Consider the following 24,740-nt stretch of genomic DNA (forward strand, 5'->3'; position numbering starts at 1 on the left):
TCCGAGATTTGGTTGTCGGAGGAACAAGCGATGCTTTTGGCGTTTGGAACGTGTACGTTTTAGTAATAGCGAGTTCTCTCCCAGAATGCATCGCACTCACTGAGTTATGGTGTACTAGAAGACTGGGCAGTGTAGCGAGCGCCGGCGGAGGGGGGGCTCTTTCAGCGATGACCGGATCGGTGGCCGCGAGAGGGCGCAACGTGTAGTAGGCGTGCTGCCGGAGTGCGAAGCGCAGGCAGCGGTAGCGCTTGGCTGGCTAAGCGTTCCGCACATGTTCGGTTGTTTCGCATTGTTCGGCTAACTCTTTACGGTATTCTTTATTTCTGCTGTTTCACATATTATTTATCACACTAATTCGTTGCCAAATGCTTTGCCCGAGACGTGCATCTTCGGGCAGGACGCCACAGTACACATCGCGACACTGCTAGCGCGAACAAGACATTGGCGCTTTCTCGGATTTACTTCGAAAGAGTATTAGGACGAACTTTTATCAGCTGCATTATAGACCCGAATGAGGTTTTCCCTCAGCAATTCGAACTTTGCTGAGATCCTTTGGTTTCTCATAGAAAAACCGGCGATCGCTTGTTCGCGCTGACAATGTTGCGTTCTGAATAGCTGCGGGAAATCCATCCCCCAGGGAAACGTTGGGGAAGTCTCTTGAAAGAGACGTCCCAAACGTGTGTTATCCTCTGGATAACGTAGGATAAGCATGCTGATGGCGTGATACCTAAACAAATGTGTGCTTTTGTGACCCTATAATTTCGCTGTCACTGTAGTTGTGATCAATGAATTCCGTGGTTGAAGCTCACTACCCTAATGAATTGTTTAAATGTTTGGGAAAACAAAATGGGGCTTACAAAACGGGCTATATCGTCTACTTCCGTAGGCTGCATGGAGGTGCCACTGCCGACTCACGCAACTACTTCCACGGGCTTTCGAAGGAATTTCCAGTACTAGCCTCTATCGTATTTGCTGTTACTACGTGGGGTCTTCACACAGGATTGTGCGAATAGTTAGAAAAATGTATCCACTCACCAGCTCTGGTAGTAACCACAGTGTATATATTCTTATTTATCCACTGAGCACCAGCTATATTGATATGTGTGGGCACCAGGGCACACAGATAAATTTTTAATTGTACACTGGGCGCCAGCGCACAGATGAGATTAATGAGGTGCACCCAAGGATTCCGGAGGCGATGGTATACTTGCTTTTCCCAAGAGCTCGGGAGAGGGGGGCTCCCGAGCTCCCCCGTAGTCGGCGCCTATGGCGTTTTGTACCTCTGCATTCTCCAACGTGAGGTCATGATCTTGATGAGCTTCGACATCTTCAGGATAAATGACTCAGTATCTTCCGCTGGGCCATAAGACCCTTGAAATTTCTTGCGGTAAAAAAAAAAAAAAAAAAAAAAAAAAAAAAAAAAAAAAGAGGCCTTTTAGCACCTTTTCATTGAAGAGACGGAGTGCTGGGCCAACCCTCATATCTTTAAACCCGTTAGGAAAAAGAATAATTTGCTCGTGTGAGGCCATAACCTTTAACGTCATATTTTCACAGTCACTTCTCCAAGCCTTTCTAATGCAGTCAGCGTGCACAGGACCCTTCGGTGTGCCCAAACCAGTGTCTATAAAACCGATTTAGCAGATACTTTAGAGTGCAAAAAGTCCGAAAAAAAAAATGTAGAGGACGACTGTCATGACAGCCTGCATTACATGAAGCAGAGTCTCCCTGTCACTCCTTTTAATGTTGCGGGACGACTACCGCCGATTGAACTCGAGAGGGGCACGAAAAAGGGAACGGGCTTCTTTGCAGGACCGGTATACAACCCGGCACGGGCCCCAGGAATTGAGGTTAGGGAGGGTGTTCGGGGGGGCATTGAGAATATAAGAGTCGTTGCGAATTAAAGGGGTGCTTTCGGAAAAACAAGGGGGGAGTACACCCCCGCTGAGGGGTGGAGGGAAATCACTGCCCCGACACAAAACACGTCCCGTCTCTCTTGTCCCGCCGTTTTTCTGTCATTGCAGGCGTTGTCTACACCCTACTGAACGGCACCGATCACAATCCATTTCACTCAACCATTAAAAAAAAAAAAAAAAAAAAAAAAAAAAAAAACTGCAGCAAAAGAAGGCGACGACGCGAACCACGCGATCACAAGCAGTACGACCACACGGCAATCCGAGCGGGAAGGAGCACGCCTGTTACCCGCAGCGCCCCCTGGCCTCCTCGCGCGCCGTCATCGCTGCGCCGACCTCCTCCCTCCGTTGCTTCTCGGCGCGGACGACACACTGCCCAGTTCTAGTACACCATAACTGAGTGTTGCACGGAAAACTGGACTCAAACGAACTCGCCAAATGCACCGAGTGCAGAAGACTGATGCTGTCGCCATCTATGTTGTAGAAAAGGTACCGACTTCAAACCGAAACTAGTGCCTTTCTGTTCCGAGTGATGCGTGGGAATGCGAGAATGCAGTCGCTACCAACGTTTATCTACAAACGTTGGCAACTGCAACCTGTAGTTCATAGTTGCGATGTCTTCAAGCAGCTCGGCTGCCGTAGGGATAGTTACAGACGGCGTAAATTTACGCAACCAGCTGTACAAATTTCTGGTTGCGATCTTTCAATCCTTATAACCGTTTACACTGAAGAAAACTGATGATGCTGTCCGAGCAGAAGCTTGATCCGTTTGAGCATGGTATTATGCGTGAACCACTGAAAGGGTAGGGCTTAAAACCAGCCTGTTGGAATATCCAGCAAAACTTTTCGTGGGACTTTCGATTTCGATCGTCATTATAGGTGGATTAGATATTAGCCTTGGTGAGGGCGTCGAGAACGAGAGCTTTCTCGAACAAAATACGACGGGGCAAGTTAGCTGCGTAGGTAAATGTTAAACATGATGTTGCCCAATCCTCGGGTAAAGTGACCATCTTTAGCTTTCTCTGATGCTTATTGGGCAGTCAGAGGTTTCTGCTGGGGGAGTTTTATCGACAAATGTTAAATTTTTCACCCGCACACGGATGGTGATCGACATCTCGGGGGCCGCTGTTGCGTTTGTTCTGAGCATTTCTTTACACACTGGTATATTTCAGCGTTTGTACGGTAACAGAGCGATTTAAAACCTGCAAATAAATCACGGGTTGTCAATTGCTTCCTTCCTGAAATAGCAGACGCTCACAATTCAAGCTCGCGTTTGATTTCGTTGCCCGCGGGACGCGATTTCTATCAGAAAATCTACTTTTTTTCCGTTCGGTTCCGCGACACATCGTAGCAGACGAACCCTCGTCGTCTGCTCCCGCTCCTCGCCGGCCCGGCTGGAGCGAGGCATGACGGGATTGCATTTTGGCGCACTCCCGATTTTCTCGGTGCAGCGAGTGCATGCACGCGTGGGGTGTCAGCGCTGAAACGAACTCGGAGAGTGCAACCACTCGTGGAGCTCCAGCCGAAACGAACCCGTTCCACGCTGCGAGTGGGCACGCGTGGGCACGAGTGCCGTGAAACGAACTCGCTATAAGATATTTAATCTACGACTCACCTACTTGTATCTTAATTCTCTACATGAATGCGGAAATCAGCAGTGTTCCGCGAGAAGCCGGACTTTTTTTTACTACGTTCCTTGAGGTGAACACGGGTATAGTCAACATTGTTTTCTAAATTTTATTGTACAATGCCTCCCCGCATCTAGGGCAGGAGTGGTGAGGGGCCTTCCGTAACCCCTTGCCATATGACGCGGCAGTTCTCGAGTATTTGGACTATTGACCCGCATGCGATCTGGACTATTGACCCCCATGCATGTGTCTGGCGAGTCAAAAGATCCAACGGGTCAAAAGATCCATTATTGGACCTTCTGACTCGTTGGACCTTTTGACTCGTTGGACCTCTTAACTCGCCGTGGACCCTTTGACTCGTTGGATCTCTTGACTCGTTGGACCTCTTGACCCACATTGGATCTCTTGACTCGTGTCTGGCGAGTCAAAAGATGCATTATTGGACCTTTTGACTGGTTGGATCTCTTGACCAGAAGCGTCTGAGAACCGGGTGGGGGGGGGGGGGGGGGCAAGCGCCCCTTGCCCCCCGGTTGGTACGCCCATGCCAGATACACACGAGTCCACTCTGCCCCCCTAGCTCGGGCCCGTTTTCCGTCCGCAAACCGGGAAATGGTGAGGAGTTCAACGGCGCGTCAAGTTTAAACGTCTTGAACTCTTTTTTTTTTTTTTTTTTTTTTTTGTAACAAAAATTAAGGCACCTATACCCATTTTCACCCCAAGAAAAAAGCAAGCTTTGCGCATTGTTCAAACGCGGACCGAAGTAGTTCTTACGATATTTGGTTGTCGGAGGAAAAAGCATCGTCAATTTAACCCATAAACCCACCATCGGCACTTGCTCTTTTTTAGCATATTTAGAGGCTTAAAGCTCAAAACCACGGCATATACCTCTAACGGAATGTACTCTGGAAGAAAACGCGACGCAAAAAAAAAAAAGCTTTTGGTTTTTTTTTTTTTTTATACAGCGTGTTGAAATTGAACAAAAATTGAAAACCTTCTCTTTCATAATTTATTTTTCAGTACTCGTACATGATAAAGACACAAACTTTGCATAATGTGGAAGGCAATGAAAGGTTCTACCCGTGGTATTATTTTAAAAAGCGATACTAAACATGGTCGACTCAAAAACGAAATTCGCAGTTTGGGTCACAGTAGAGCACTATATAGCTCCTTCGGAGCAGAGTAGCGCAATCTAGAACGCCGTCTCTCGGCGACTAGCGGCGAACGCCCGGAGGTTCCAACTGCGGTCAGAAATGCATGGAGAACGTGAGAAAATCGTTGTTTCTTCAGTTTTGTGGGGATGTGCGGAATGGAAATCATTTTTGACATAATAATGAAACATTTTAGAATAATATGCGATAAGTTTTGTGCCATACAAGGACGTAACTTTTTTTTGAAAATTGCCTGAGCGGCATCATGCAGCAGACGACACGGCGACGTCACACCATTCACGTGACCCGCTCCGGCCAACCCGAAAAGCCCATCTCCGCTGCGAGCAAAAATCGTCTGCTTCAAACGCCATTGCCTTGGAAATTGCCTTCTCAAAATTTGCACACGCATCCGATATTATTAAAACTTTGATAAAGTGTTTAGCGCTTTACTAACTTCAAGACAGGCTAGTTTTGAAAAATGTGAACTCGCCGTTAGTTTTTTAATCAGCCATGTTATGTCGATCTCCATGTATTCTCCCATAGGGCGGGCCGCCTCCTGGAACCCTGAGTACCACGTGACTCGCGCCGAGCCGCTCTGTCGGCCATGTTGTCGGCAAAACACGGATTTCAAAGGATTGCGCTACTCTGCTCCGTAGGAGCTATATAGTGCTCTAGGTCACAGTTGTTCGCGGAGGCATGTTTGGGGATTTTTACAAAGATTGGAGCGACGGATCATGAATAGTTGTTATAATGTAGTTTTACCTACTTGCGTATATATCACAATAAAAATATATAGACGCTCTCTTCTGAATACTTTGAGATTGAGAGGGATTCAAAAACGCCACCACACGACAATTGTCAAAACCTCGTCGATCTTTCCCGCTTCTTTGAGATTTTTTTTTTTTTTTCTGAGAAACTATACATGTCACGGTCACGGTCAAAGCCAAAACACATATACACACCGATTTTCATTATAATCCATTATTAATAAACAAAAAAGTCGACTTTAGAACCAGTGTCTTGCCTTAACCAACACGCTCGTTTTCAATTGTAATCTTTCTCCTAATTACCGGATCAGAACATGTATAGGCTGGTCCCAATCACCATGCTCGACCTAATATGGACCGTAAAAATCTACACCTGCAAGTAGCAATCTAAACTTTTTGTCAAAGGTGTATTTCACAGATCGGTTTTTTTCTTGTAAAATTACAAAGCGTAGCTCTCTTTCTGTAAAAAAATGAGGCCAAAAAACTTGTCAGGGTCTTCGAAGGGTGACGACCCAGACGACCAAGTCCAGTAGCGGGGTGTGTTTGGCGTTCGTATTGATAGATGGCGTCGGGAGCAGCGTCCGAAGGTGCAGCCGACCAGCGAAGAAAGCAGACGACACGCAGACGAAATCCGTTGGCAGCAAAAGCGCCGTCGTATGCAGACGCGTTTTTTTTTTTTTTTACTTTAAGTTTTGCTTTTATTGTCTACATTTATTTTTAACCGAAGCTACATTTCAAAAAGATTGTTAGTTTTAATAAACCACAGTGGTCGCGAGCCGTCGCGACAAGGAGGTAGCGCCATCTATCAATACGAACACTGAACACACCCCGCTACTGGGCCCCTGTCGTCTGCGTCGCTGCCCGCCGTAGACCCTGGCAAGAGTTTTGGCCCTACTTTATACAGAAAGAGAATTATGCTTTGGAATTTTACAAGAAAAAAACGACCTGTGAAATACACCTTTGACAAAAAGTTTAGTTTGCTACGAGCAGGCGTCGATTTTTAATGTCCATTTTAGATTGAGCCGGGCGACTTGGACCACTCCATATATTTCAATATTTCTAGCTCTGCGTCTGCTGTTCACCCTGTGTCAATAGATTCATGCACAATTTTTCCCGCAAAGGAATGCAAAAGTAATTGCAGAATAACAGTAGTAATTACATTACAGTGCAACCCACTTACAACGATAATGAAAAAATTCGAAAATTCAATCGTTACAACAGATTATCATTGTATCTGGACTATAGAAAAAGATTGTTATGAGCAGTAAATCGTTATATCTGGTATTGTTATAAGTGGATTGCACTGTATTATTATTTTTTTTTCTTCGAGTAACCGACACTCAAAGCGCCTTGACTTCTCTAAGCGTCTCAACTTTTCATTTCCTTTTCATATCAGGACCCCGACTTGCAGCCTCCCCACCCCACAGCGTTCTGCAGTGGGGCATCAACTTCAGAGTCAAAATTCTACCTGGTCCGGTAGAGGACCTCAACCTGGATGTTGCAAGTTGTGTCTCAGGTTTTTTTTTTTTTTTTTTTTTTTTTTTTTTTGTATGTACTGGATTTTCAATATCCGGTACGCTCCAGGAGCACTGAAGTCCCTCAGTGTCTTAGAAAGACGAACGGGTGTGACGTTCACCCCTCTGGCAGGCATCAGCCTGAACCTTCCGACGACACTGATACACCGCACCAAATAAAGTGCGGCGTAACTTGCGGTTTGGAATATGTTTTATGGTTCTTTTTGCTTTGCAGCCAATTAGAACAGTTGTGCACATAATTAGAATTAATTAAAATTAAAATATTTGACTATGTGGTGAACACAGTGGCTCTGTAATGGTACACCATCTGACTGGATTAATCGGTCTTCCATTTGAATGAGGGAGTGTAGAAAATAGACAATAGAATGGAGTGCACCCATGTTCCTTTTCAGTGAAGTTGGGGTAGAGAGAGGCGCAATGTTACACCAATGAGTGGAGTGTATCTTGGTCCCATTTGAGTGACGGGGGTGTGTAAACTGGTGTAATGGTACACCTTTGAATAGGGTGCATCTGTGTTCCCTTTGAGTTCCGTGGGTGTAGGAGGTGTAACACTGCATCATTGAATGGGGTGCTCCTGTGTTCCCTTTGAGGGTAGTAGGTGTAGAAAGGGGAGTAATGGTACACTATTGAATGGGGTGCATCCGTGTTCCCTTTGATTTCATTGGGTGTAGAGAGGTGTAGCCATACACCATTGAATGGGGTGCACTTGTGTTCCGTTTGAGCGATATTAGTGTAGAAAAAAGTGCACATATGCTACACCAATGGGTGTACACACTCCCTTCTTCAGGGTGTACAAATATTCCCACAAAGGGTGTAAAATATGTGACAAGCACTTACACCCCTTATGGTGTACCCCACTACACCCTTTTTTTCTAGTGTGTCCGCTGTTCATGGTCGTTCAGTGTTCCTTGCGCTCTCGCTGTCGGGTTCTTTGTCGACTCTATTCTTGCCTGTGGCCCAGTATTTTCCCCATTCTGTGATCCATGGTCGTCGTCTTTCCCACCAGCCAGATTGTGGCCAGTATCGAATAGTACCGAAGTAGCGAGTACTAAATGAACTTTACAGCACGCTAAGATTCGTCACAAAATTTCCGGAGCTCAGCTTGCAATATTTACGGAAACTCCGATCTTCGTGAGGTTCGAAGACTTCGAACTTCGCGAACTTAGGCTACGAAAGAATTACCTTTTTTGAAGTTTTCGACCCTGAAGCTAAAAAAAATTCAAAATTATTAAATTTTGCGATCATGCATCCTACAAAAATTGGAACCGTTAAATTTTACGAACCTCAATCTTAAAAAAAGAATTGAAACAGTCGAATTCGAAATTTGAGAACTTCGATGACTTCGACTTTTACTTTGCGAAATCAAACCCCCGAGAGGTTCGAAAAGTTCAAAAACTGTTAAATTCGACCTTTGGGAGGTTCGCAACATCCCTACTTTCGACGAGTTGCGCCTTTTTCCAGCGGCACTGCGCTTTCGTAAAATTTTCCTCGTATTCTCAATGACATGTCTCAACGCTTTCACAGACTTTAAACAACTTCTTTGGCGAATGACAACGAACGAGCAGAAAACGTGTCCTCAGCACACTGCCGCCAGCCTCTGTAACGTTTTAGTGCCATTTTGAAAGCGAGAGAGAAAAGGGGAAAGGGCTACCGGCGTTTGTCCCCTTGCTGGTGTGTTAGAAAAAGTGAAAGTCCTGTATGAGAGGCTTCGCCGGTGTTGGGTGTATGCATTGCCCAAACTTCGTTCGCGCTTTCTTCTGTTTTAAACTCCAAAACTTAATTGGAGCCGCGGTAAATTTTTAAAAATAAAAATGTAGTCACGTTGTGACGGTCAACATAGGGTTACGGCTCTTTGGTATCGCGCCGGGGATGGTGATTCAGCAAAACCGATAGAACTAACTTTTCGACAATTTCCAGCCACACCCGGCTGCAGGAATGAGCCTTCAACTAAGTGTTATAGATGATAAAATCGAGTCGGTGTCACCACTTCAAAATATCCATATTAAGATAAATTCAGTTACAAGAAGTTACAAGCTGAAACAATAATTACCATGAGAAAAGTTGCATGCACCTTGCAAGCGTACCCCATGTTCATAGACAGTACAGCGTTCGGTGTGCACTCCATTCACAAAATGTTCCAAGCACAGTCAAAAGGATGGTGTTGGGGAAAAGTATTTTCTGTTTATGGACACAACGAGCACCGCTCCACCTCAAGTGCGTCAAGTTGGTTCTGCACTGTAGCATGTGTCAAGCTTCACCTCTTTGTACGGTCGCATGCGTCAAGCTTTACCGCTTCGCATCGTTGCACGCATCAATCTTTACTCGTTTGCACATTCAAACTTCGCCACTTGCACCGTCGCACCTGTCAAGCTTCACCACTTTTCACCATCACATATTTATAGCTTTACCACTTTGCACCATCGCATGCATTAATCGTTACCACTTTGCACCGTCGCATGCGTGAAGCTTCCACCACTTTGCATTGTTGCACGCATCAAGCGTTGTACCGTTGCATGCGTCAAGCTTCGTTGCTTTGCACCATTGCATTCGTCAAGCTTCGCTGTTTTGCACCGTCGCACATTTGCATCGTCGCACGCGTCATGCTTCACACTTTTGCACCATCGCATACGTCAAGCTTTACCACTTTGCATCGTCGCACGTGTGAAGCTTCACCACTTTGCATTGTTGCACGCATTAAGCTTTGCACTGTTGCATGCATCAAGCTTCGCCGCTTTGCACCGTCAAACATTCAAGTTTTACCACTTCGCATCATCACATGCGTCAAGCTTCACCCCTTTGCACCATCGTACGCGTCATGCTTCACCACTTTGTCACGTCAAGCTTTGCCATTTTACTGTCGCATGCGTCAAGCTTCGCCACTTTGCACCGGTGTGCTATGAGCAGCGACTGGTGTGGGACAGCACCAGAGTTAGCTTTTCGACTGAAAGTTTGCTGATTCTTATGCGACAAAAAATAGGCGGAGGATGGGAAGTGTGTGCACGAGAATGTCAGAAAGCCGAGCTCTGGACGGAAAGTGTAGTGAGTTATGAACAGCATATTAGTAAAATACTGAAATAATAGGCACGGAGGATTTTCACACTCAGGTTGTATGTGTGGTAGCATTTCAGAGAAAATGATGTAATGCCATCAAAGAAGACATTCATAGGTGCAGAAAAATTATCTATACATTCACAATACCTTTGCCACATGTCACACCACTCTGATACTAAGCCCGTTAGAAGTCCTGTCAAGTGATATCGCACCTTCACTGAATTTGACAGAATGTCTAAGCGAAGTGATTTTTCACTGTGGTTTTCTCCAAAACTCGTCGATGTTCTACTGGAATATGGTATTTTATATTACAACGAACACATACAAAGGATCAGAAGCAAACATCAAAATGCATTGCTTACACAACACCTGATCTACGTTCGGAATGGCACGGCCCCATTGCACTGTGATAAACTAGGTATCGAGTTCCTCCCCAAAAAATCCTGGCTATGTGCCAGGCACAGTAGGTACTAATATATGCTTAAAATGTGAAACCTACACCTACCTATTTCATAGCCTCCTCAAAATGAACATCCCTGCAGAGAGCCCTGTCAAAGTGAGTATTCTCCCTTCGACAGCCTCAAAGTAAATATTCTCACAATCCGTAACACATTTTTTATTGGTTCTACTCCTAAAAAATAACTGATATAGGAGTTGACTATATGGCAGTAATTACCCATACAGAATGTTGCTGTATTCTCCTACATAAACAGACATGTGTGGAGTGCCCCTCCATGGAAGCTCTAGTCATACCTATAGTTGGCACATGGTATGAAGGGACCATCTAGGCATCCATTTGTGGCTCAAGTGAGCACATGTGCCCGATATGGTCATGCATTGTGCGCACATGAATCGCAACCTGTAGCCATATAGGCAGATCATGTACGATGGTCACGTGTGATGTTCACAATATGCTACAACAACGTGGAGCCAGACCCGCACTGTGTGCTACCTGGGCCGGTGTTAGTAGAGCCCTGTCACTTCAGTATCACCTTGCTACTGCCACTGGAATTATGACAGACCGTAATAAATTAAACGCCCTCGTCGAGATTACAGCTTGGCCCTGGACACGTCAATGTTTTCTGTCGAAAGCTCGGCCAAACCGTCCAGGAAGAAATCTGCAAAAAGAGAGAAATGAAAAAAGTTCAGTCTCGAGAGCAGTGAAAGCGCTCGCATAACACGTACCCAAATATTAGTATTTCATTGTAAAACAAACCAAATACATAAAAGAGAAGCATCAGTGGGGAGACAGAGAGAAGCATAAGTTGAAAAACTATCTTCAGGTGGAGCGGTGCATCAATCGATGCTCGTATTTCGTGCCTGGAGTTTGCCAACATGCATTACAATATTATTCGAACAAAGGTATTTTACAAATGAAGACAGGAACATACTATACCACTCAAAAAGTAGCATTTCTACGAGGAGCCACTTACAGTCAATCTTGTTGTAGGCAAAATTCACTCAATCCCATTAAACAAACCCTGTTGTATGTATTCAAAAACAATTTGCCTATAAGCCAGGTATGCCTATAAGCCAGGTAACAGGTATTCTCAAGAAAGCCTTTAGGCTTTCTTGAGAATGCATGCTAGCCCGCCAAATGATTCACACGCATCGTGCTCGGTAAAGCAATAAAGTCTCGAGTCTGAGATTTGGTGATACTTCAGGCCAGTCACAATTTGCCTGAAAGCAAGCGTGCTAACAATAATCGGAATTCGCTCTGGTAGAAATAAATCAATAAAAGGCTTTCTCCCATACTCACCAATCTGTGCGAGGGTTTTGGAGACTGCCGACGGATTTGGCACAAGGGTCACAAAGTCCTTCCTGCAACCAAAAAATGCCACTTAAATTTCAAACTAACCGTGTCATTTGGAGTGGTCGGAGGCTTGGTTATATAATTGCAACTTTCGTAGCATCAATGTTTCAGTTATTCAGGAATGCAATTATCTTTCGTGTCCTCAAAACATTGGCATTACTCAGTTACACATACTAACGACGTCAAACTGAAGTTCAAAGGCAAAGTTTTACAATCACGATGGGAGTGACTTATTTGATCATAAATAAAGGCCGGTTCTCATGTGCAGCACAGTGCTCAGTAAACACTAAAAACAAAACTGATGTATCACTTACTAGAGCTGCCTCAGCGCTATCGGTGCTTGATCACAAATATACTGCAAAGTCGGAGCTACATCAGCAAGTTCGCTGCTATTTCTAACGCTGACTAACAGCACTGAAGCAGCGCTATGCTGTACGTGTGAACAGGCCTTAACCTAATAAAAAAAAAAAACTGCTAAAAGAAACAACATTGGTGATGGTGTTGATAATGATACTGATGCAGCAATGACGGGAGAAATACTATGATTTATAACTATTATAGTGAGGGCATATTATGACATTGATGACAATTTTAACGACAACAAAAAACTGATGAAGCGCCAAAAACAACGGTGACCCCGATCACCAGGATGAGCCCTAGCGAAAAAGGACGAAACAGAGCCCACCTCTTCTCTTTGCTGGCAGCATTGAGGGAGCACAGGCAGACCAGGGAGTTGTTCAGCAGGTCCAAGGAGAGCACGCGGTGGTCACTCAGCGCACCGCTTAGCAAGTGCCGTTCGGCCGAGCACTGGCACTGCTTCACCAGTTCGGGCACCGCTACTTCGCCGTGCCCAGCTTCCAGCAAGTAGCTACACACCACCTGCTCAGGACCGAAATTTTCATCAGCAACGTGTCGCAACCTCTCCGAAATTGACGTTGTCGAGAACGCCGAACGTGGATGCCGTTTGTGTGGCAACTTCAATAGTAAGTCCGCGGTCTCTCTGAAAACTTTGTCCACTTGTCTGTCATCCGTTGTTGCTATCTTTATATTTGTAAGTTCGATCTACCGACTAGCCCAAAATGTCTACCACCATTCTAGTCCCGCACATTTCTTGCGGGAGGTGTCGATAGTGGACCACTAAAGCTTGCGCCTTGAGGCACGATAATGACTGGGGCAGCTGCAGAGAAAGCGAGTCAACTTAATGCCACAGATAGCAAGCCAGCTGGAAGTTCGAGCCAAAGCCGCTGGGATCACAAATTGTGACCCCAGCGGAATGCAGAGCCCGCTGTAAAGGCTGGTTCACACATTTGCATTTGGGTCTGGCTGAGTGCGTCGCGACTGCTGGCGACGCTTCTGGTCTGCATGTTTTAATGCGAGAGCATTAACTGTCCTACGAAGCGGAGCTGGTGGCGCCTGTAACCGTGAACAAGGTGGCGTCTGTAACCGCGAACAGCGCAAGGAGCTGGCGACAAGTAATTCCCAGGAGCTGGTGGCGTCTGGAACTGCGAGAAACGCGAAAAGTCCCAGCAACACGGCTTCCTAGATAACCACTGGCCGGGATACGTATTGTTACAAGGAACGCCACCCCACAGAGAAGCCCTCTTCCTGGCACCCCGGCCTGCACGCCAGGAAGGAGTGCGCTCGGCCGTCGCTCTTATGCCAGTCGTCGCCGGAGGGGAAGCTGCAGTTGCGTCTGCTCTTCTCAGCGCCGAGAAGCATGGCGGCGCCTAAGGCATCTATATCATCAACGGCCGCAACCTCGGCAGTAGTGAAACATGGCTGTCCACAGCAGTACACCGCAGACAAACTAAGGGGGAGAAAGAACGACATTCATGCTTTCGCATTCACAACTCATAAGAAGCGCTTAGGTGTCCTCGGAATGTTTCCTCAATTATTTGCGCACCATGTTTTTGCCGTGGGCTCGAAATAATTTTGACAGCATTACAACAAGGATTTCCTATTTTCGTAAAAATTAAAGAAAAAAATAAACTCGGAAAAACACTTTACAGTAAAATTTTCGTCAATTCGAATTTAACCGAAAAGCCCTAAATTTTAAGGTCACATGGCAAAAAAAAAAATTATGGTATTTTATGAATAAAACTTGCCAGGGAACAAGGTTTCTAGTTGTCCTGAGGAGAGGCCACATCTCTTTTTTTTTTCTTCTTTTAGTCTAGGATTATTAAAAAAAAGGAAGTTCCCATTTATCTCGTCAGGGTTCTTTCAGTAATGGGTCACTACATTGTTTGGTACAATGGGCCAATGTGCTTCCGGGTGAAGACAAGAACACTGCTCCAGTTTCCAGTTTCGACTGAACTATTTTGTTTCTAAGAAAGATGAAGGCTTGTCTTCTTATCACAGTAAAAGTAATGAACCTGCATGTTTCATAGGAGTGGAAGGGAAGCTGAAACGTTTTATGCTACCTAACGACTACAAAAAAGGAGTTTGGCTATTTCAAAGTGCCAGCGTTTATTGAAGCAACCTTTGCTTGCAATATTTGTTGTGGGACAGTTAACACTGCCGACTATAAGGGCACCAATGCCAAATGCAGCTGCAGAAATATCTTTCAATACCCGTGAGTTTTTATAAATTTGGGGCGCTTTTTGCCCAAACATTTATTTTTACATTGAATTTCGAAAAACTGGAATGCAGTAAAATTAAACTCAAAATTTCAAAGAATTTGAAATCGTACAAACCTAAACACCGATAAACCCCCAAACCAGCGAAAAATCAACTCAGAAAAACAACTTACTAATTTTATGAGAAATGAACTCGGAAAACAGGAAACCCCAGTTATTAATGACAATTTTCGCCAGATAGCACAGATTTCATCTTGCAAACACTGTAATAAATTCAGCCTGCTTGCACACAGTTCCAGGGCCACCCGACAGATGGCGCCAGTGTCCTCTTGTAGTTAGAGAGCCCAGATTGTAGAGAGGGTCCACCCCGAACCATGCGGAGCGTTTGCAATTTAATGACGGAAACCTCCCGCGGCGATCGGTCGCAAGTGCACACGGGCCGCCCTTTCGCGCGACGAGGAGGGCAGTGGGCGGAAAGGCGGAGACGTTCGCAGACGATCCACGCTTTGGTCGCCTCCTCGCAGCTCGTATTGCAAGTGCGGCTTGTAAACCGTGTGACCCCGATTCGAGCAGTTGGGCACTCCCCGTAACACAGGCTCTCTACACACACGTAGCAAGCAGCTACCACGCACTCGGTCGCACCTAAATGCAAATGTGTAAATCAGCCTCCAAAGGCACGTTCGCGGTTGACAAACGCAGCTTTCCAACGGTGGCCGCGATCGAGGAAGTCGACGACAGCGCTGTTAGAACAACACAACTGCACCCTTTTCCGCGACCGCTATGCAACGCGGAGGCCTCCCGCGTCCCCGTTGGCTACCTGCAGGCCCTGGAGGAAGGGAGCCAGGTGGCTGGCGAGGAAGCGAAGCGAGCCGCTGCTCTCAGCAGAGACGGGCTCCCAGCCCAGGACGGAGAGCAGGTTCATGCTCCGCAGGGAGTACACTGCCTCCAGGAAGCTCTGCGAGGAAATCCCAGATTCAGCCCCATGAGGACCAATTAACCGAAGACAACAACACTGTAGGGGACCGTTCACACTCTCGCATTTGCTTACGACCGAGTTCTCAGAAACTCTTAAGGCCCGTTCACACACTTGTGACTCCTTAGAACCGAGTGCCTTAAAACTTCTTAAAATCCCTTGCAACAGGCGAACACAAAACACACTAAAACACACCGGCACGCCGACACCATCTATGGCTCACCCCGGAACTGCTTTTCACTAGAGCGAACGTGATAAGGAATTAGCGAGATCAAATGTGTATGTATACTATCTACGAGAAATAGTCATTTAAAAAATTGTCAAGAAAAGTTTCAAACCAAAAAAAATTGATCCGGAAAAAAAAAATTTACGGAAGTGGCAAGTGTTTTGGTCGTCAGAAATGTGAAGAGGTTTTAAGGAACACAGTCGTAAGCAGTTGCAAGTGTGTGAAACAGCCTCTAGACGGGGGTCCTCAAACTACCCAAGTTCTGGGGAACTTTCCCGCCTTTGTCCTCTATGTCACACCGAACAGAAACGAGGAGTACCCACTCCTTCCATCTTGTCCAGCTCGAAGACGAATTCCCGCTGGAGCAGGGACTGCAGCTTCTTGAAGTTCTCGTACACCTGACCTGCGGCAAACAACAGACCCAAGTTCCCTCTTGCAACGGAGTTTTGCTACCTGCACTGAGGATGTCACTTTCTCACCGGTAATAAGGCACTCATAGTTCCAATTATTATTATTATTATTTTATTATTATTAATAATAACAATATTAAGTTTTATTTAAAGTGACAAAAAACAACCACTATGGTCTGTAGATTGGTGCACTTCCACAATACACCACAAGAAACAAATATATACAGAATCACACTAAAGACGTGCTAATAGAAATGGTATACCCTAATACCCCGAGAGATGCCCCACCCCCGACGGGGTGGGGCATCTCTCGGGGATGCCCCACCCCGTCGCACGATTTGCCTTCTATTTTTGGCACGATTTGCTATTTCTTTAAAAACACCGAAAGATAGCCCACTTCTAGGAATTGCAGGGCCCTGGCCAATGGCAACCTCAACGGAAATTGTGTTACTTAACCACGACGGAGATAAGCGAACGTTGCTGACTGGTGGGGAGAGTCGTCTTTTTGGTTCATCTCCCCTCCCTGCAATCATCAGTTTCCTAGGTCACAAAATCTAAAGCTAGCATTTTTTTCAACTTTTATTTCTTTATCGCACATTATTTTCACCCAATTCGCTTTCAATTTTAGGTGGGCTATCTCTCGGGATATTATGGCCGTACAAAACACAAACATATAAATTAGTTGGTAAAGAATTGAATTTGTCGACAGGCAGCGGAACTCGGAGGCTGAGGCACGGATGTCGAGATCCGGAGCGGTGACACTGTTACAGAAAGTCTGGATTAGAAAAACGGGTGATATGTTGCAAGGTAAACAAATACTGTAAACGACTTATTTTTCGCAGGCTCAATATTTCGCGATTTATGTAAAAACTGAAGTTTTGGAATACTTCGCAGGTTTTAATTTTCGTGACGCGGTGGGATCTCAATAGAGATTCCAATGTGCTTTCATTTTACCGGAATTGTTCACGGGACCTATTTTTCGCAAATGGTAGGCGATTCGCGAAAATTAGGTCTACACGAAAATTCTGTTGTTTACAGTATATAAAGAAAAAAAGCCTAGTAGAGCAAAAATTGACACGAAAATTAACTTTACAGAGGAGATGAGCAAAGTCCATGGTGCTATTTGCAACCTTCATTTAGACAAAAGTGAATGAGAATATTTTTCTAGCAGATATTCATAGTCCTAATAATGTATTTATTAGGACTATGAATATCTGCTAGAAAAATATTCTCATTCACTTTCTAAACATTCTAAACATCTGTCATAAACAATATGAATTAATTTTTTCTGAACGTGTTACTATTCATGGCTCATATTTTTGATAGCGAATTGAATATTACAGACACAAATTCAAGTTGCGACTTGAATTTGATAATGACAGTGATTCATCTTGATCGTTATTAGTCACAAATATGAATGTCTGTTGTTGACCCTCGACTCCCGGGCCGCAACGACTTCCTTGTGACGACGGCTCTCCGTCGACCTCGAAAGAGACAAAACCTTGCAAGTCGTCTAAATTGCCACATTTTCTCAATGAAAAGATGAGGGGATCGTAAAGTGCGAGCAGGTTTCGATATACAACAAAAACCGATTCCCCATAAGAAATGAAAAAATTTCTCCTGACACAAACAAACATTGCAACACCTCGCGGGGACTAATCAATCTAATGCTATGCTCTGCTTCACCTTACGACGGACCCTAGCAGACGCCACGAGCCATCCTAGCCACTTTAGCACTGTTAACGTATCAAGAGTATAGGCGCCCCGCGTGTCGCTGCACCCTTCCCGAAGGTGACGTGACACTAGCGCGGCATGGTGTAGTATTGACTGCGTTGGCTCGTCGCATCCTCTGCAGCCCAGCGTAAGGTTCAACAAACTGACACTCATAGATCCGTCTCAAAAGTGTACGCCCTTCAGTAGCTGCTGCATTGATTATCCGAAGTCCAAACCTCTTCGACAGGAGCACTACGCCAGCGCTCGGCGTGAACTCTCGGATTCGGTCGCATGCTTTGCACAGGAAGCGGTGCCAAGCATACGATGACTGCCAGTGTTGCTCGATCGGCTTTTGAAAAAGGGTCTGCCACAGACTCCCGTATGAACACCTTCCCCCGGGAGATCGCCCGTCCTATTTTTTTGGCCAATTATCTGCAGTTCTAAAATTCAGGAACGTCACCCACCTCCGATTCCCGAAGGATAGACCGTGCGATTTGCGGTAGCGGTATGTGCGACGAGAGTGCTCGGAGCGGGTACCCATGTGTTTGTCGCACTGTGAAACCCAAGTTTGCCGCGACCACGAGCCACACGTGCGATATCAGTTAATGTGACAAGCAAGTTTGTAGCGGGTTGCCGCGAACCACCGTGAAAGGCGAATGCAATGCATCGATCTGCGACGTCGGTTCCCGTGACATGCAAGCTTGTAGCAGGTTCCCGTGCCTTTTTGACCCACCGCGGAACCAGTTTCGCGATCTGCTGCGTCAGTTTCCGTGACGCAACAATCTGTAGCGAGTTCCCACGTGTTTAACACACCATGGAACACGAATCTGCCGCGTTTGCGATTTGCGGGATTGGTTCTCGTATCGTGTGGTTGATGGCGAGTGAGTGGTGTTTATCGGTTATTTTGAATGAAGCTTTGCCGTATCATTCTCAAAGATCGTCCGCTCTATAGTTTTCGCCATTTATCTCTTCGAAATGGGTGGGCATTCGCTTTTGAGATTTCAGAATATTACTATCCACGCCGAAGGAGTGTGCAATAACCTTGGGATCGTGGCACGGAGCTCATGAGCAGCGCCAGCGCGGCCATGCACGCCGGCGCCAAGACCTGCAGTGCCTGGTTGCCGTAGTGGTACAGCATCATGTGGGGCAGCGCCGCCTGCGCCGTCCTGGTCGAGATGCGCAGCGAGGTGGACGCCCCCTTCTGGCCGGGAGCAAGCTCCGCCTGCTCCACGAGCTCCACCCCGCCGTCGGAGTTCAGGCGGAGCAGGTTGGAGTGGAGGCGGATCTCGCGACGGAGCCAACCGAGAGGGTCCTGCTGCTGCGAGCCTCCTGTGGTCGCAAGCGTGCCATTGTCAGCGTTTCGTATCGGTGAAAAATGTGCCAATAGATCTTTTTCCAGTAAGCCACTGTGCATGCATACGCCCTCCCTCCCCTGGCCTTCCTTCCTGCTATTGCTATCTTCGGAGGCCATGACCAACATTGCCGGCATTTATTTTCGGACATATTTTGTCTTCGTCGACGATTCTTTTTTAAGCACTGGTAATGTGAAACATAAAAAGGTGTGAAAACCGATAGAACATGCACAATGCCAATGTACGGAGGCATGTTGAACTGACCTTCATTTGTAGTTCACGGACAACCCCCCAGATGGCTCCCGTTACTCGAAAAAGGTCCACTGTATCACTATCATCCACTCCTGCTTTAGCCTGATGGGCTGGCAGTAGTGAAAAATTTTAAACTATGCACCGGGAGTGCGGTGCCTGAAATGCACATCAGACCGATGCGCTTGTTGCGTCCTCATTTGTGGTCCCTCGATTTCCACCTGGTGACATCAAAGAAGTGTCCCGCTGCTGCCCGCTGTGATCCTGGAGGCGGTGCAGCGGCAGTAATGGATGTGGCAGATGCCTCGTACTGCTGTGGCTCACTCCCCAGCTGGACAGTTAACGAAAGCTTTGGCAGCCACAAGTTAAGAAGCGGCGGCGACGGCGAAAACGTAGGTTTCCCCGTTGCCGCAGCGTTTCCATCTGTGGCTGCCAAAGCTTTCGTGCAGCAGCAACGGCGAAACCTGCATTGGCTTGTCCGTTTTGCCAGAACTTCTACAACCGACCGCCAAAATCGCGACATCCGACGGCGTGACAGGCTGGCTCTCGTGACGTAATCTATGGACGCTTCGGGACCTTTTAAGAGGCACGGGTGGAACACGATGCTAGGAACACCAGTCGAAGCCACACTTTAGGCACTATAAAATCTTCGAAGTAATCATACACTCGCGTGTTTGCTATTACTTTCGACATAAATTTAGTAGTGTTCAATGTGCGTTTTTGAGGGGTTGTTCGGTGGAAACAAATCTTCATTAATTTCTTGATTATTCAGTGGTTACATATTTCTCTCGAGGTTAAGTAGATGTCTATTTTGACATGGCCAAGGTGTTTGATAAAGTAAATCATGATTTTCTACTATATAAATTGTCCTTATATGGTTTTTCACAGAATCTTCTAGTAAAGTTGGTTTCAGACCTACTTGACTGATTGTCAAAGAAGCCTTAGGATATCGAACAGCTATCCTGATACCTTCATACCCACATCTGGGGTAGACCAAGGATCTAACATAGGGCTTCTCCTATTCCCTCTTTTCGTAAATGATCTTGTGAGTGGTGTTCAGCGAATTTCTCGATGCTTAGTTAATCAAGATAAAACAAAACTGCTGACAATGTCATGCAAATGCGAGATTTCATCTTGCCCTTATGTTCTTTAATCTGCTACTATCGTATTGCCATGACTCATGACCTCGAAATCTATTTCGACGCCAGTTTTCTTTTTCTGGTCATGTTAACCAGATTGTTGCCTGTTCTGTACGAAGGCTTGGCTTACTTTCTTGCCTGTTATGTGACTTTAGGAGTTATTTTTGCATTGTATGTCTATTTTCCTGCCTCACACGAACAAAACTTGAGTTCGGTAGCGTAGCATGGAGCACGGTCACGGCTCTTGATGTGTTGCAAATTGAAACAGTACAAAAACGTAATTATATTCAATAAATATTTCAACAGAAGATATTATAATGACTACAACTACCTAGTACTCAAAAGACTGCATTTACAAAATCTATCCACTCGCCGACTCACCCGCGATATTCTCTTTCTGCACAAAGTAATTCATGGACACTTTGATCTGACCTGGTAACCTCTGTAGATTTTCATGCATCTGCTCGATCTTGTGGGCACCACTCTTTATCTTACCCTTCCCTTCAAGGAAAAATATTATTATCATTTTGCATGCAACTCTCATTTAAAGAGTCTCCATGTTTGGACGCTTTTGATGAAATTAACTTTTTCAAGTGTAAACTATCTTGTGAACTTTATGATTGAGACTGTTGAGGGTACTGTATAGACTATTTTCTTTTGCTTCTTTGTGGGATTTTATGTTTGGCTAAATTTCTGCATGAATTGTTTTTGGTCTTTCATTTTCTAAAGAGCATGAACTTTTTCTGGCATGAACTAGCTTTGTCCAATTTATTTACGACTTTCCTGCGAAGGAGTTCAACCTTTTTCATTTTCTAGTGTCAGAAAAAGTATACGAATTGTATCTCTTAAAATTTCAACCTTGTGCTACCACATCCAAACAAAAATATTGTTCTGGGGCATTAAAACAAATAAAACATTAGAACAACACTGCGCTTATGCAAGCTGTGTACCCGGCGAGCAAAGTGATCTCAGTGTTAGCAACTCCAGTCTTTTCTCCACTCTGGAAACCGTTAGGACTTCTGTCGCGACTGCTTTCCCTTAGAAGGGTGTCGCCGATCGCCGCAGCTAGGGATTGGCAAAATTACGGTGCATGGCACGTGTTTCCGAGCCATGTGGTTAGCGGCCTATTTCGTACATGCATTGAAAGTTATCTCCAAGTGGCGACAAACGACGTCACAAAAGTCGGAGTGTCAAGCTGTCGGACGTTGTGATCCCGGCATTTGTTCGTAGAACTTTCAAGAAAAAGGAACAAGGGAATGTGAGCGTCGCAGATGTCAAGGCGTCTCAACTTCCGGCTGCCGAAGCTCCAGTGAGCCATCAAGCTGGAGTGCAACCAGCAGCAAAGCAGGCGTCTGCTACATCTACCACCACTGCTGTACCACCGCCAGGACTGTGGCCGGCGAGAGCATGACACTTCTACGACAACTGGCGCGGTAAACATACCAGTTGGAGACGCGTTGCAGACACTGTAGCAGAATACTCCTTCTAAAATGAGTAAAAGAGGGGGGGGGGGGGGGGAAGTTTACACACCGTCCAAGTGCACCAGGGCTCCCAGGCGCTGCGTCAGGTCTCGCAGCCAGAGGACCTCGCCGGCAAGCTGGTCGAGCGCCATGTGGGTGGCGCGCTGCTGTCCCAGGTGGCACTGCAGTGCCAGACAGGCCAGGGGAAACGCGGACATGGCCATGCAGCGGTGATGTGCCTTCACCACCCAGCGGGACAGCCTGGCACATGCAGCTGCCTCTTCGTCGCTCACGTGCGTCTCGAACCTGCGTACAGCAGACGACGTTTTCGCGAGTCGACGCGTGCGCAGCGACGAGTTTAGAAGGGGAGGCTCGCGTCGCGGCAATGCTGCGTTGGAAATTTGTACGCCACCATGGAAGTGCATTTGGATTGGTTCGAGAGCAAGGCCAGCTCAGGTAGCTTCAAGAATTCCATCACTAGTCACGGTAATCTTTATTGGAAACATGCTCATGGTTCGTTAGCCTTGGCCCAAAACAAAAATGTTTGGAGAAAGGTACAGAATCCTCAAGGCCAACCCAATGTTCCCAAACCAAGTTTTCACAATACCCAAGAACCAGCCTCCCAAAACCAACCTTTTCAACATCTGAAAGTTTTCCAAACCCAACCAGAAATTGCGACCAACGTTTCGATGCGCCGGACATGTCATAAATTCTTCTCAGCCGGCCTGGCAGGGTATCTCCGGAAAAAAAAGATACAAACATCATAAAAAAATATTGTGAGTCTCGGATTTGAGAGTGAGTGTCCGCCACTGGGCGACAGCAAGCAATGGACTGCGGAAGCGACACCAGACGCACCTAGACCCTTCGATCAACGTCTTGTTACCAGCGTCTAATGACCACCAGCCCAGGACAGGCATTCTGTGACAAACACTTGGAGACCGACGTTTCTTTACCTGGGATGGACGCTATGAATTGATCGGTCCACGTGAGGACCACAGAAGCTCCGCACGGACATGGGGTTGCCGAACTTTATAAAGATGTTGCCGTAGTCGTCGCTCAAGATTCCCCTGGCCTTCACGAGTCCCTGCATCCAAAAAAACAAGCGTTGACAGGTCACTCTATCTCCGAGATTGCTTCTGGTCGACACCTGAATGTCCGGTTGTGAACACAGAGATATAGTCCCGAAAGAAACGTAAACGACAGAGTGACAGCACTTAACGTCTCCAGCAGAAGCTCTCCACAGCGCGTGATGTGCCTTAAGAGAGCAGTGACGGTGCCAAGTGGTTGTCCATTTCGGTAAATGAAAGTCGCACCTATTCACTTCAGTCTTCCACCACATGCGGTGATTATCGCAAAGTTGTCAACGTAGCATGCACTTTCTGAATGCCTAGCAGTGACATAATGAGATCGGCCTAAAATCAATATTACAGTATCGTGACGATTCACACTGTAGTGTGAAACCCATAAAATATTATTGTACTGCGTGTCATCATGGGGCACAGTCGCACTGTCGCGTTGACAATGTGACTCAGAAATGTCAGAGTCGCATTGTCAACACGACAAAGGCTCGACGATTAGTACCCTGTTTTGAGGTAAACTGAAACGAATCAATAAACTCTATTTACTGAAAGGGCCGGCACGTTGGCACTGTCACTACTCTCGAAGCGCGTCACAAGATGTGCAAAAGATTCCGCTGACGACCGTGGAGTGGTGCGGCAAGAGCAAGGGGCTGTCGCGCTGTCATTTGCGTTTCTTTTATTCGAGACTGTACCTTCTGTGCACAGAGCGGAGCTTATGAGAAAGCACAAGAGCTTGTCTCAACTATGAGGGCGAGAAGATAGCTGAACTTTGCAAGCATTGGTGGCTACAGATTTGCCTGGTGTGCATTTGGCTAACGAGACACCGTGACAAGCAAATGCTTACAACGTAAAAATTTCGATAATGGCCAATTTATCTATGAAACACCGGCATACCAAAATCTTTCCTCCTCCGGTGTGCCTGATTGTACTTGTGTATGTGCACAAGCAAAGTAATCTCGCATACAGTATAGACCACTCACAACGTAACCGCTTATAGTGCAGGACCGGGTGTAATGCGGCTTTTTTAAACCACCGGTTCGCCTCCCATACAACTCCATGTAATTACATGCAGCTTAAAATGCAGGCGCGCGAAGGGAAATACCGGTTGTAGTGCGGTTTCCAGAACAGCCCGCCGACCGCGCCGACCCACCGGCGCAGCGAGCACGCTTCCCGGTGCGACACTAGATAATGGTGCTAGCCGCAAGCAGCACTCGCGGGGCAAGGAGGTTGCTCGAAGAAGCGAAGAGAGAGGCTTCAGTTGCTATAGCGACGGAGGGACGCACGCACATGTCGTTCACATGCGTGGCTGCCTCCGCTGCGTTGGAAACAACCGCAACGACAGACCAATCGCAAGTAGAGGAGAACTGTTCGTGCGCGTTGCATGCCGGTCGCGGGCCGGCTTCTACCTGCAAACATGGCGTCAGTTGTGATCGTCAACGTAGACGGCGTGGTGGAAGCTCATCGTTCCGCGTAAAAGCGCTATCCTTGACAGTGAATTTTCGTTGTGTGTCGCTACGATAACCCAGCACGTACTAGAAGAGAAGATCTACCTACTCGTGCGGATGTCGTGGCGGCACTGTCAAGACGGCAGAAACGCCCGTGTCGTCGTGTTTGTTTACCTCGACTACAGTGGTGCTTTCTAAGCATTTGTGTTTTCGAACATCGCCCGGATTTCTTATTTGGAGCATTTCATGCCTGTGCTCAAGTTGAA

General features: G+C 46.4%; 1 protein-coding gene across 1 annotated transcript in view; it reads right to left on the reverse strand.

The window, feature by feature from the left end:
• Positions 1-10,639: 10,639 nt before the first annotated feature.
• LOC8052992 (dihydroxyacetone phosphate acyltransferase) overlaps positions 10,640-24,740 on the reverse strand; it is a 29,787-nt gene continuing 15,686 nt past the window's right edge. Inside the window, exons 7-14 of the mRNA XM_029979226.3 lie at positions 22,904-23,034; positions 22,021-22,256; positions 18,792-19,079; positions 15,951-16,030; positions 15,246-15,383; positions 12,538-12,731; positions 11,799-11,860; positions 10,640-11,157 (exon numbers count right to left, since the gene is read on the reverse strand). Coding sequence (XP_029835086.2) covers positions 11,090-11,157; positions 11,799-11,860; positions 12,538-12,731; positions 15,246-15,383; positions 15,951-16,030; positions 18,792-19,079; positions 22,021-22,256; positions 22,904-23,034 — 1,197 coding nt within the window. The 3' untranslated portion in view covers positions 10,640-11,089. The remainder of the gene's footprint in view (positions 11,158-11,798; positions 11,861-12,537; positions 12,732-15,245; positions 15,384-15,950; positions 16,031-18,791; positions 19,080-22,020; positions 22,257-22,903; positions 23,035-24,740) is intronic.

Source organism: Ixodes scapularis, unplaced genomic scaffold (assembly GCF_016920785.2).
Source record: "Ixodes scapularis isolate PalLabHiFi unplaced genomic scaffold, ASM1692078v2 PGA_scaffold10__122_contigs__length_95168666, whole genome shotgun sequence".
NCBI lineage: Eukaryota > Metazoa > Arthropoda > Arachnida > Ixodida > Ixodidae > Ixodes > Ixodes scapularis.